The sequence below is a fragment of the Leuciscus leuciscus genome (genome assembly GCF_965113295.1).
Source record: "Leuciscus leuciscus genome assembly, chromosome: 3".
Taxonomy (NCBI): Eukaryota; Metazoa; Chordata; class Actinopteri; order Cypriniformes; family Leuciscidae; genus Leuciscus; species Leuciscus leuciscus.
The window spans coordinates 1,206,844-1,221,092 of record NC_138727.1 but is presented as its reverse complement, the minus strand read 5'-3'; the positions used below and the strand labels follow the sequence as shown (position 1 = coordinate 1,221,092).

At 39.5% G+C, this 14,249-nt stretch overlaps 1 protein-coding gene across 2 annotated transcripts in view; it reads right to left on the bottom strand.

Moving 5' to 3' along the window:
• The window catches only part of cenpq (centromere protein Q), a 31,196-nt gene that overhangs the window by 7,113 nt on the left and 9,834 nt on the right, over positions 1-14,249 (bottom strand). For both annotated transcript variants that reach the window (XM_082163934.1, XM_082163933.1), the window contains 3 exons: positions 10,414-10,543; positions 8,983-9,102; positions 8,088-8,165 (listed from right to left, as the gene is read on the bottom strand). In XM_082163934.1, the coding sequence (XP_082020060.1) occupies positions 8,088-8,165; positions 8,983-9,102; positions 10,414-10,543 (328 nt within the window). The remainder of the gene's footprint in view (positions 1-8,087; positions 8,166-8,982; positions 9,103-10,413; positions 10,544-14,249) is intronic.

The following is a 14,249-nucleotide window of genomic DNA, read 5'->3' as shown; positions in this document are numbered from 1 at the left end:
GATTCGTAAAACGCATCGTGCAGGACAAACCGTAAGGCCTAGAGACGTGAAACCTGGCCAGATGGTAGGCCTCAATTTGGGGACAACCTATCAGAGTATGACCCCAATTGGCCCATAGGTGGCGCTACAGCAACCAAAAGTACTAAATCGCTCATAACTCTTAGACCGTTTGTCCCAGGATCAAGTGTCTCATATCGTTGGAATCCTTGGCTCAAGGCGGACAAAATGGCTATCTCCGATTTGGATGTAGGCAGGGAAAATTTTCTGCTATGTCGGATTTTGTCCAAACCTACATTTGCGAACTAGTCCCTGGTTTTTGGCCCGATCGGAACCAAACCAGTCTAGGACAATTCTCTGGACTCTCTAGATCATTAATTATCGAAAAAAAGTTGAACTTTTGCATTTGGGTGGCTGTAACAGGGTCATTTAGAAAAGGGGCGTGGCAAAATACACTAAAAAGCCTATAAATCCCAAATGAAAACTCAGAACTTCACAAAAATTGATGAGCATATGTGTCAGAACATGGTGAGGAAGCATGCAGAGTTTCATGGAGATCGGACCATAGGTGGCGCTATAACTGGCAAAAAGCCTTCATTCTTATTAGGGGTTCAAGCATGAAATGCTGAAACCCTATTGTAATTGTAAGGATTCGTAAAACGCATCGTGCAGGACAAACCGTAAGGCCTAGAGACGTGAAACCTGGCCAGATGGTAGGCCTCAATTTGGGGACAACCTATCAGAGTATGACCCCAATTGGCCCATAGGTGGCGCTACAGCAACCAAAAGTACTAAATCGCTCATAACTCTTAGACCGTTTGTCCCAGGATCAAGTGTCTCATATCGTTGGAATCCTTGGCTCAAGCCGGACAAAATGGCTATCTCCGATTTGGATGTAGGCAGGGAACATTTTCTGCTATGTCGGATTTTGTCCAAAACCTACATTTGCGAACTAGTCCCTGGTTTTTGGCCCGATCGGAACCAAACCAGTCTAGGACAATTCTCTGGACTCTCTAGATCATTAATTATCGAAAAAAAGTTGAACTTTTGCATTTGGGTGGCTGTAACAGGGTCATTTAGAAAAGGGGCGTGGCAAAATACACTAAAAAGCCTATAAATCCCAAATGAAAACTCAGAACTTCACAAAAATTGATGAGCATATGTGTCAGTACATGGTGAGGAAGCATGCAGAGTTTCATGGAGATCGGACCATAGGTGGCGCTATAACTGTCAAAAAGCCTTCATTCTTATTAGGGGTTCAAGCATGAAATGCTGAAACCCTATTGTAATTGTAAGGATTCGTAAAACGCATCGTGCAGGACAAACCGTAAGGCCTAGAGACGTGAAACCTGGCCAGATGGTAGGCCTCAATTTGGGGACAACCTATCAGAGTATGACCCCAATTGGCCCATAGGTGGCGCTACAGCAACTAAAAGTACTAAATCGCTCATAACTCTTAGACCGTTTGTCCCAGGATCAAGTGTCTCATATCGTTGGAATCCTTGGCTCAAGGCGGACAAAATGGCTATCTCCGATTTGGATGTAGGCAGGGAAAATTTTCTGCTATGTCGGATTTTGTCCAAAACCTACATTTGCGAACTAGTCCCTGGTTTTTGGCCCGATCGGAACCAAACCAGTCTAGGACAATTCTCTGGACTCTCTAGATCATTAATTATCGAAAAAAGTTGAACTTTTGCATTTGGGTGGCTGTAACAGGGTCATTTAGAAAAGGGGCGTGGCAAAATACACTAAAAAGCCTATAAATCCCAAATGAAAACTCAGAACTTCACAAAAATTGATGAGCATATGTGTCAGAACATGGTGAGGAAGCATGCAGAGTTTCATGGAGATCGGACCATAGGTGGCGCTATAACTGGCAAAAAGCCTTCATTCTTATTAGGGGTTCAAGCATGAAATGCTGAAACCCTATTGTAATTGTAAGGATTCGTAAAACGCATCGTGCAGGACAAACCGTAAGGCCTAGAGACGTGAAACCTGGCCAGATGGTAGGCCTCAATTTGGGGACAACCTATCAGAGTATGACCCCAATTGGCCCATAGGTAGCGCTACAGCAACCAAAAGTACTAAATTGCTCATAACTCTTAGACCGTTTGTCCCAGGATCAAGTGTCTCATATCGTTGGAATCCTTGGCTCAAGGCGGACAAAATGGCTATCTCCGATTTGGATGTAGGTAGGAAACATTTTCTGCTATGTCGGATTTTGTCCAAAACCTACATTTGCGAACTAGTCCCTGGTTTTTGGCCCGATCGGAACCAAACCAGTCTAGGACAATTCTCTGGACTCTCTAGATCATTAATTATCGAAAAAAAGTTGAACTTTTGCATTTGGGTGGCTGTAACAGGGTCATTTAGAAAAGGGGCGTGGCAAAATACACTAAAAAGCCTATAAATCCCAAATGAAAACTCAGAACTTCACAAAAATTGATGAGCATATGTGTCAGAACATGGTGAGGAAGCATGCAGAGTTTCATGGAGATCGGACCATAGGTGGCGCTATAACTGGCAAAAAGCCTTCATTCTTATTAGGGGTTCAAGCATGAAATGCTGAAACCCTATTGTAATTGTAAGGATTCGTAAAACGCATCGTGCAGGACAAAACCGTAAGGCCTAGAGACGTGAAACCTGGCCAGATGGTAGGCCTCAATTTGGGGACAACCTATCAGAGTATGACCCCAATTGGCCCATAGGTAGCGCTACAGCAACCAAAAGTACTAAATTGCTCATAACTCTTAGACCGTTTGTCCCAGGATCAAGTGTCTCATATCGTTGGAATCCTTGGCTCAAGGCGGACAAAATGGCTATCTCCGATTTGGATGTAGGCAGGAAACATTTTCTGCTATGTCGGATTTTGTCCAAAACCTACATTTGCGAACTAGTCCCTGGTTTTTGGCCCGATCGGAACCAAACCAGTCTAGGACAATTCTCTGGACTCTCTAGATCATTAATTATCGAAAAAAAGTTGAACTTTTGCATTTGGGTGGCTGTAACAGGGTCATTTAGAAAAGGGGCGTGGCAAAATACACTAAAAAGCCTACAAATCCCAAATGAAAACTCAGAACTTCACAAAAATTGATGAGCATATGTGTCATAACATGGTGAAGAAGCATGCCGAGTTTCATGCAGATCGGACCATAGGTGGCGCTATAAATGGCAAAAAGCTTCCATTCTTATTAGGGGTTCAAGCATGAAATGCTGAAACCCTATTGTAATTGTAAGGATTTGTAAAACGCATCGTGCAGGACAAACCGTAAGGCCTAGAGACGTGAAACCTGGCCAGATGGTAGGCCTCAATTTGGGGACAACCTATCAGAGTATGACCCCGATTGGCCCATAGGTGGCGCTACAGCAACCAAAAGTTCAAAATTGCTCATAACTCTTAGACCGTTTGTCCCAGGATCAAGTGTCTTATATCGTTGGAATCCTTGGCTCAAGGCGGACAACATGGCTATCTCCGATTTGGATGTAGGCAGGGAACATTTTCTGCTATGTCGGATTTTGTCCAAAACCTACTTTTGCGAACTAGTCCCTGGTTTTTGGCCCGATCGGAACCAAACCAGTCTAGGACAATTCTCTGGACTCTCTAGATCAATAATTATCGAAAAAAAGTTGAACTTTGGCATTTGGGTGGCTGTAACAGGGTCATTTAGAAAAGGGGCGTGGCAAAATACACTCAAAAGCCTACAAATCCCAAATGAAAACTCGGAACTTCACAAAAATTGATGAGCATATGTGTCATAACATGGTGAAGAAGCATGCCGAGTTTCATGCAGATCGGACCATAGGTGGCGCTATAAATGGCAAAAAGCTTCCATTCTTATTAGGGGTTCAAGCATGAAATGCTGAAACCCTATTGTAATTGTAAGGATTTGTAAAACGCATCGTGCAGGACAAACCGTAAGGCCTAGAGACGTGAAACCTGGCCAGATGGTAGGCCTCAATTTGGGGACAACCTATCAGAGTATGACCCCGATTGGCCCATAGGTGGCGCTACAGCAACCAAAAGTTCAAAATTGCTCATAACTCTTAGACCGTTTGTCCCAGGATCAAGTGTCTTATATCGTTGGAATCCTTGGCTCAAGGCGGACAACATGGCTATCTCCGATTTGGATGTAGGCAGGGAACATTTTCTGCTATGTCGGATTTTGTCCAAAACCTACTTTTGCGAACTAGTCCCTGGTTTTTGGCCCGATCGGAACCAAACCAGTCTAGGACAATTCTCTGGACTCTCTAGATCAACAATTATCGAAAAAAAGTTGAACTTTGGCATTTGGGTGGCTGTAACAGGGTTATTTAGAAAAGGGGCGTGGCAAAATACACTCAAAAGCCTACAAATCCCAAATGAAAACTCGGAACTTCACAAAAATTGATGAGCATATGTGTCATAACATGGTGAAGAAGCATGCCGAGTTTCATGCAGATCGGACCATAGGTGGCGCTATAAATGGCAAAAAGCTTCCATTCTTATTAGGGGTTCAAGCATGAAATGCTGAAACCCTATTGTAATTGTAAGGATTTGTAAAACGCATCGTGCAGGACAAACCGTAAGGCCTAGAGACGTGAAACCTGGCCAGATGGTAGGCCTCAATTTGGGGACAACCTATCAGAGTATGACCCCGATTGGCCCATAGGTGGCGCTACAGCAACCAAAAGTTCAAAATTGCTCATAACTCTTAGACCGTTTGTCCCAGGATCAAGTGTCTTATATCGTTGGAATCCTTGGCTCAAGGCGGACAACATGGCTATCTCCGATTTGGATGTAGGCAGGGAAAATTTTCTGCTATGTCGGATTTTGTCCAAAACCTACTTTTGCGAACTAGTCCCTGGTTTTTGGCCCGATCGGAACCAAACCAGTCTAGGACAATTCTCTGGACTCTCTAGATCAATAATTATCGAAAAAAAGTTGAACTTTGGCATTTGGGTGGCTGTAACAGGGTCATTTAGAAAAGGGGCGTGGCAAAATACACTCAAAAGCCTACAAATCCCAAATGAAAACTCGGAACTTCACAAAAATTGATGAGCATATGTGTCATAACATGGTGAAGAAGCATGCCGAGTTTCATGCAGATCGGACCATAGGTGGCGCTATAACTGGCAAAAAGCTTCCATTCTTATTAGGGGTTCAAGCATGAAATGCTGAAACCCTATTGTAATTGTAAGGATTTGTAAAACGCATCGTGCAGGACAAACCGTAAGGCCTAGAGACGTGAAACCTGGCCAGATGGTAGGCCTCAATTTGGGGACAACCTATCAGAGTATGACCCCGATTGGCCCATAGGTGGCGCTACAGCAACCAAAAGTTCAAAATTGCTCATAACTCTTAGACCGTTTGTCCCAGGATCAAGTGTCTTATATCGTTGGAATCCTTGGCTCAAGGCGGACAACATGGCTATCTCCGATTTGGATGTAGGCAGGGAACATTTTCTGCTATGTCGGATTTTGTCCAAAACCTACTTTTGCGAACTAGTCCCTGGTTTTTGGCCCGATCGGAACCAAACCAGTCTAGGACAATTCTCTGGACTCTCTAGATCAATAATTATCGAAAAAAAGTTGAACTTTGGCATTTGGGTGGCTGTAACAGGGTCATTTAGAAAAGGGGCGTGGCAAAATACACTCAAAAGCCTACAAATCCCAAATGAAAACTCGGAACTTCACAAAAATTGATGAGCATATGTGTCATAACATGGTGAAGAAGCATGCCGAGTTTCATGCAGATCGGACCATAGGTGGCGCTATAAATGGCAAAAAGCTTCCATTCTTATTAGGGGTTCAAGCATGAAATGCTGAAACCCTATTGTAATTGTAAGGATTTGTAAAACGCATCGTGCAGGACAAACCGTAAGGCCTAGAGACGTGAAACCTGGCCAGATGGTAGGCCTCAATTTGGGGACAACCTATCAGAGTATGACCCCGATTGGCCCATAGGTGGCGCTACAGCAACCAAAAGTTCAAAATTGCTCATAACTCTTAGACCGTTTGTCCCAGGATCAAGTGTCTTATATCGTTGGAATCCTTGGCTCAAGGCGGACAACATGGCTATCTCCGATTTGGATGTAGGCAGGGAACATTTTCTGCTATGTCGGATTTTGTCCAAAACCTACTTTTGCGAACTAGTCCCTGGTTTTTGGCCCGATCGGAACCAAACCAGTCTAGGACAATTCTCTGGACTCTCTAGATCAACAATTATCGAAAAAAAGTTGAACTTTGGCATTTGGGTGGCTGTAACAGGGTTATTTAGAAAAGGGGCGTGGCAAAATACACTCAAAAGCCTACAAATCCCAAATGAAAACTCGGAACTTCACAAAAATTGATGAGCATATGTGTCATAACATGGTGAAGAAGCATGCCGAGTTTCATGCAGATCGGACCATAGGTGGCGCTATAAATGGCAAAAAGCTTCCATTCTTATTAGGGGTTCAAGCATGAAATGCTGAAACCCTATTGTAATTGTAAGGATTTGTAAAACGCATCGTGCAGGACAAACCGTAAGGCCTAGAGACGTGAAACCTGGCCAGATGGTAGGCCTCAATTTGGGGACAACCTATCAGAGTATGACCCCGATTGGCCCATAGGTGGCGCTACAGCAACCAAAAGTTCAAAATTGCTCATAACTCTTAGACCGTTTGTCCCAGGATCAAGTGTCTTATATCGTTGGAATCCTTGGCTCAAGGCGGACAACATGGCTATCTCCGATTTGGATGTAGGCAGGGAACATTTTCTGCTATGTCGGATTTTGTCCAAAACCTACTTTTGCGAACTAGTCCCTGGTTTTTGGCCCGATCGGAACCAAACCAGTCTAGGACAATTCTCTGGACTCTCTAGATCAATAATTATCGAAAAAAAGTTGAACTTTGGCATTTGGGTGGCTGTAACAGGGTCATTTAGAAAAGGGGCGTGGCAAAATACACTCAAAAGCCTACAAATCCCAAATGAAAACTCGGAACTTCACAAAAATTGATGAGCATATGTGTCATAACATGGTGAAGAAGCATGCCGAGTTTCATGCAGATCGGACCATAGGTGGCGCTATAACTGGCAAAAAGCTTCCATTCTTATTAGGGGTTCAAGCATGAAATGCTGAAACCCTATTGTAATTGTAAGGATTTGTAAAACGCATCGTGCAGGACAAACCGTAAGGCCTAGAGATGTGAAACCTGGCCAGATGGTAGGCCTCAATTTGGGGACAACCTATCAGAGTATGACCCCGATTGGCCCATAGGTGGCGCTACAGCAACCAAAAGTTCAAAATTGCTCATAACTCTTAGACCGTTTGTCCCAGGATCAAGTGTCTTATATCGTTGGAATCCTTGGCTCAAGGCGGACAACATGGCTATCTCCGATTTGGATGTAGGCAGGGAACATTTTCTGCTATGTCGGATTTTGTCCAAAACCTACTTTTGCGAACTAGTCCCTGGTTTTTGGCCCGATCGGAACCAAACCAGTCTAGGACAATTCTCTGGACTCTCTAGATCAATAATTATCGAAAAAAAGTTGAACTTTGGCATTTGGGTGGCTGTAACAGGGTCATTTAGAAAAGGGGGCGTGGCAAAATACACTCAAAAGCCTATAAATCCCAAAGGAAAACTCAGAACCTCACAAAAATTGATGAGCATATGTGACATAACATCATTAACAAGCATGCCAAATTTTATGGAGATCGGACCAAAGGTGGCGCTATAACTGTTAAAAAGCTTTAAAACCATATTTTTCCCATGGTAAACTGCCTGTATTGGCTGTAAATGGTCTTTTCCGTCTATTATGTCAGTTGTTAAATGCTTGCTAAATAAAACTTAATGTATTTTGATGCTTGTGTGCTTAAAGGCCTTAACTGCTTGAACCCCGATAAATGCTGCTTGCAGCTTTAATTAATTTTATAACTGTATCATATATCTCTTTTTAATTCCTTTTATAACTGTTTTAATTTTGTGATAATTTTAATTCCTTTCTGTGTAAAGCACTTTTGAATTGCCATAGTGTATGCCAAATGTGCTATATTAATAAACTTGGCTTGCCTTGAAATATGACTTATTCAAAAGTAAACTCGACTTATGTTCAAGTGAGGCGTGACGTACCTGTAGCGTCGGCTCATCGGCAGAGCGAGACGATACAGTAGGAACATGCAGGACCGCTTGCTCTGACAGCTGGAGAAACTGGAACAGATCAGAGTCAAACGCCATGATTAAACCACAGATACAAGCTGTTCAAGTGAAACCAGTTCCCAGCAAGCAATTTAAGCGTTTAAAAGAGATGTCTAGGCTAAAATTAGTCATCAATTAGATAACATGTCAAAGAAATAAAACCTTGTAATCACTGTTTACTTTGCATGGAATATCATACATCTCGCAAGTTATCTTGGCAAAAACTTTACCAAATCTTTGCACTGGCTCCCGGTCAGGCTCCGAGTTGATTTTAAAATCCTTATGCTCACATATAAGGCACTGCATGGTTTGGCACCTCAGTATCTGTCTGCGCTTTTAACTTTATACACACCTAAGCGTCATTTACGCTCTTCACAAGCTGGTCTATTGGCAGTCCCACAGACTCGATTGCGTACTGTGGGGGACAGGGCTTTCTCATCCTATGCTCCTAGGCTTTGGAATGCTCTACCTCCAAATATCAGAGATGCACAGTGTCTGAGTAATTTCAAATCTCTTTTAAAAACGCATTTTTTTAGGTTAGCTTTTACTTGATTTTTTTTTTTTTTTTTTGCATCTTGTTGTATTGTTGTATTGTATTTTATTGTAGTGCTGTATTTTAATTTTGCTTGTTCTAGTATGTAAAGCGCCTTGAGAAGCTGCTTTAAAGGCGCTATATAAGAATAAAGTTATTATTATTATTATAAATTCAAGGTTATTTTGGCGTGTTACTCATAGCCGGACTATATCGGGTCTATAGTTAATATAGACGGTGAAATGACGGCTATTGCTTGCTGGGTTGTGTCATGACATCACTGAAGTGTGCTTGAACCTCCTGTGCTTTTTCCTCTTCATCCTCAAGTTTTCTTCTCATGATCCTGCATTTCTCCTCCAAACTTTCCATCTTCACCTCCATCTCCTCCAGAGTGCCGACAACCGAGCGCATCTTCTCCTAAACAGATCCAGCACACGCAAACGTTAATCAAGTCGAGTCCCCTTCATTTATACAGCGCTTTAACCAATATAGATCGTTTCACAGCAGCTTTACAGTGATAATAGGAGATTACAGTAACAGAGATTGTTTAGGCTTTACAGCAGATCTAGAATAAAGTTATTGTCCAGATAAAGTTAGTTTTGATTGATTCACTTCTGTTGTAAAGATTATTAGTTATTTACTTAGGGGTCGCTAACACACACCGTTCTCACAGAAAACCCTTAATGCGCTCCGAAACAGTGTTTGAGCTCGAGAACGCAAACCTTTAAATAGGTTCCAAGGTACAGGCGTTGAATAATAAAAATAAAAAGAAAGTTATCCCTGCGCAAACTTCAAAAACGTGAATATGTGTAAACGGCGTGCACATGCGTATTAAGTGTTTAGTCTATAGGTGTGCGCATTTGAATATATGTGCGCAGGCGTGTAGCCTTTACAAATTGACCTCAATAAGGCCCGTCTGGCCTTAAAAATTCATAATACACTTCTTTTTTTTAGCGCTTCCGCGTATCCATGCAAAGTGGAATTATTTTGACAAATGTCAAATTAAAGCGGTGGTATAATGCCCTTTTCACACTGATGTCCCCAGAGTGTGTGTGTGAAGTTTTAACTCAAAATACCCCACAGATATTTTTATATCGCATGTTAAAATTGTCACATTTTGAGGGTGAGCAAAAACACACAGATTTTGTTTCTGTCCCTTTAAATGCAAATGAGCTGATGCTCCCGGCACAGGGGGCGGAGCTACAACCGCTTGTGTCCTTTTACCTCACACACACATGCACTGACAATTTCAAAAACTTTTAGCCTTTTATGTTCAAACCGGAGTCAGACAATGATGGAGAGACTCAAGAAGAAGTGACAACATGTAGAAGCAACAGGACATTTCGTTGATGAGTTTATGAAGCTGATGTGGAGTTATCTTCTAGTCATTGATTAGCATATTCTGTCTTGATAATGATAATCTATAAATCGTGTTCCGGGGGCGGGGTTTATGTAAATTTTAGGGTTAGTGATGTCACTAACCCGGGAGGAATGTGGTGTAGTCTCTACCAGCCGTTTGTTGTAGTCCTTAAAAAGCGATTTCTTTAAAAGCAAATATCTCCCTTTGCTCTGAACTTTGAGTGTCGTAACTTTACAGATGTTGTTTATGATCAAACAGCAACATTACACACTAACTAAAGTTAGAAAAGTCAAATCATAATCAACCACCCCTTAAATGTCTGGTTATGTCACGAACAAAACGAATGATCATCTCGACCCGTTCATCACCTCTAGAGACTCGAGCGTCTTCTTGCCCTGTTTGGATTTATTACTCTCAGCTTTGAACTGCTGGGACACGCGCATGATGTCTCCATGTTTACTTGTGGGAACAGAAAGCTGCACACACTTGGCCAGGAACCTGCGGAAACATGTTGTGAAAGAGTTATGGCTCGTTCAAACCAAGGACGATGACTATAATGATAGTTATATGAAAGAATAGCAGAGATCACACCACAACTATAACCAGGGTTCATACAGACAATGTAAGACTTGACTTGACAATGTCAAATGTAATTCCAGGACTTTCAAGGACTTTTCAAGCACTACTTTTTTTTGTTTTTTTAAGGACTACAATCATAGATCTCACTTATCAAACAACATCTTTATTACCTTTCAACTTCTAAAAAAGATGAATGTATAAATAAAATAAATAAAACAAAATGATACTTATAAAGTGCAGCACATGCAATGACTGGTAACTTTAACCTTTGAAAGGATATACTATGACAAAGATAGTTTCCTTGTTCAAACTGATTATTTTTCTCATGAATATATGGGTAGTTGACGTGACGTGGCTTTTTCACCGTCACAGAAGATAAAAAATAATCTATTTCACATTTTCATAATTTAGAATACTGTAAATGGTTAAACATTTTCTTGTTTTACATGAATTTGTTGTTTTTGAGCCAAATCTCAAAATCGTCCTAAGGTGTGACGGTAGACAAAATTATTTCATAAATATTAACTTTTATAAATTAAGAAAATAATGTTTAAAAATCTTAATGAACACTCCTGGCATAATTGTGCAAGTGTCTATTTCACTAAGTGGCCATCACTTTTCCTATACATACATTTCTAAAAGTGTAGGAATTTCATAAAGTTTGTCACAGAAAAAAAAAAGTCTTTTGGTGTTATGCAATAACCTGATATTAAGTTGGGCAATATCATGGACAACTACATTTAATTGAAAGACCCCATTCAAGGTCATGTGACTGAAGACCCCTATGAAGCCCATGAGCAGTGCACATGGTAAGTATTTCTCTCAGAATTGTTCAAATATTTAACTATGTTTTCAGACCACTGAAGTTAAGTTTTTTTGTCCTTTGGTGTGACACCCCTACATTTCATTTTTAGGTAATATTTCTATGTAATATTATGCAAATGTATCATGCCAATTGCTAATGACAGTTCAGCTAGTATTAGCATGGTTATTAGCAGCCACAAAAGCTCAAATGTCCTTTGGTGTGACAGGAAATGTCCTTTGATGTGACACTTTGGCCTGTCACACCATAGGACACAGATGTCACACCATAGGACAAGACCTCCTTAAGAAGCTATTAAAACAAATAGATAAAGTTTCAACAAAAAAAACAAATGTCCTCCTTTATAATTGTTACAATAATCACTATATATTCTGACTCTTTTTATGCAATGACTATCTGTGTCCTTTGGTGTGACGTTTTTTCCTATGGTGTGACAAACATAAAACAACAGAAAAATATTTATTTTAAAATATCTTTTAAAAAAAGAGTGAAGTTTGGCATTAGGGGAGTTACAATAATATCTCCTCTTAGATACGTACAATTTCAAACAGTTTTGTAAGGTTGGCGAAAAAGTTTTATAGACATTCGTAGGGAAAAGTTTATCAAGTTCATCTATTCATGGTGAAAATGATTCTAATTAGTACTTTCATGTAAAATAAATATCACTTTAAGAATGTGAACAATTCTGTCTCAAGTATTTTTTTATGTTATTTAATATAATTTCTTAGTACTTTTTAAATGTCACACCATAGGACACATTTACAGTACTGTTGAGTGAAAACGTGAAAAAAATATGTGAAGTCATTGACAAAATGAGTGACCACTACTATTTTCTGAAACTGCAGTTTTCATACTCCATAAATATATGTATTTTTTCTTAAAAAGTTATGTTTTCCAAAAAAAAGTACTTTTTCTTGGCCATTTGTCAACTACCCATAGGATTGACATGAAGAATGAAAGCTGTATCATATACTAGGATATTTATATGAGCAACATCACGCTTTGAGAGCTCGAGCATTTAAAGCGACAGACAACAAAACTGAGAATTAAACAGAGCGATGTCGTCCACTGGTGTTGATGCTCATATAGTAATCATTATCTTTATAGTGATTGTTCTTGGTGTGAACGGGCCTTTAGACACTTTTATACAAAAATATGTTCTAAGAATGTTTTGGTAACGTTCTCATTACGTTATTTTAGAATTTTCTCTGAACGTTCAAAATGTCCAGTTTATTAAATGTCTTTAAGTCCTCCTGTAGTCAATCATTTTATCCCTTAAAACTCACCTTTGATCACCAAAATTACATATTTAAGTGTTTTTTACTTGGAAAAAAAATTATTCATGCCTTAAAATATCTTGAATGTAACTCGACACCCTTGCCTCATTTGGTATGCACGGTTGTATGAATATGCAAATGAGCCCCGCCTCCACTCACTCACTCAGCTCAGAGATCCACTGGTTGATGATCACACGTTGATCTGATTGGTTACAAGGTAGTTTGTGACGTCAGAAACACCAGCGATTTCAAAGCGTGTGTTTGAGACTGTCTTTGGTTCACTGCAGTTTAGAGGAGGAAATACTCAGCAATGCTGTCGACTTATGAATTTACACATGGTTTGTGTTAAAGCATATTAATAACACCACATAGACACATAAACTACATTAAAAGCTGGATTTACACCACAGGGGGGCTTTAAAAACATGTTTTTCTTGGTTATGTGAACGTTAAAGAAACATACATTCTTCAAACATTATGGGAATGTTACTTTTAAATGTTCTCTGAACATTCCGAAACTAATAGTAACACTTAAAATATGTCAGATGAACGTCCAATAAAATGTGTCAGGAGAAAGTTTCCATGAACGATGTTTTTTGTGCTGTTTTGAGAACATTATTAACCCCTTAACTGTCACCGGGACGCCTAAGTTTTACTGCACTAAATTACTATTAAATCCTAATCTAATCATGACAAACTATATATCGTTGGAAAGTTCTAAGACTCCTAAATAGATATTTTGCCACTGTTTTTTGTTACAAATTATGTAGGAACAAAAATAGATTCATTTATGACAAGAGTGCACCTCAAAAAATCTACATAATTTTTTTACCAAAATATATAAACTAGTATTTGTCCATAAAAAATTATAAAATAATATTATCCTCTAAAATCTAAAATAAAATATAATATTATCTTTATTATTTTATTACCTTTTTTTATACATCACATATTTTAGTAGTTATCATAAATTAGGTATCATTCGAAAGCTTACGAACTCAGAATTCACACGATTTGAAATTGGACGTTGCGTTACCATAGAAACGGTACTCTAAATTGTTTTGGGCAATTTTGGGCGTCGTCATGTTTCATAATGCATGATCAAAACCTTTTCTAATCTTGACAAAACACATATTGTCAGAAAGGTCTGAGTCTCAAGGTTCCATATTTTGTGACAGAAGTGATAGTTGGACAGAAATGTATTAATTTGTTATGGCAGAATGCATATAATTAAATTCAAGGGAATGTATGTCACCCGGTGGCTATTTTTGGTACTACGCCTAAACAAAATCTCATGGGAACTTCAATTTTTGTGATATCAACTTCAAATTTGGAACACAACTTGGTTAGATATATGGCTTTGATTTTATAGTAAAAAATATTTTGTAAAATACATATATTATAAAAAAAAATTAAAATATTAAGTACAGTATATTTGATTTACTGTAAATTTAAACTTCCATAACTTTTTCATACTTACATTTTTTGAAGTGCTTTCACTTCAGCACTTCAAACACTTTAAAAC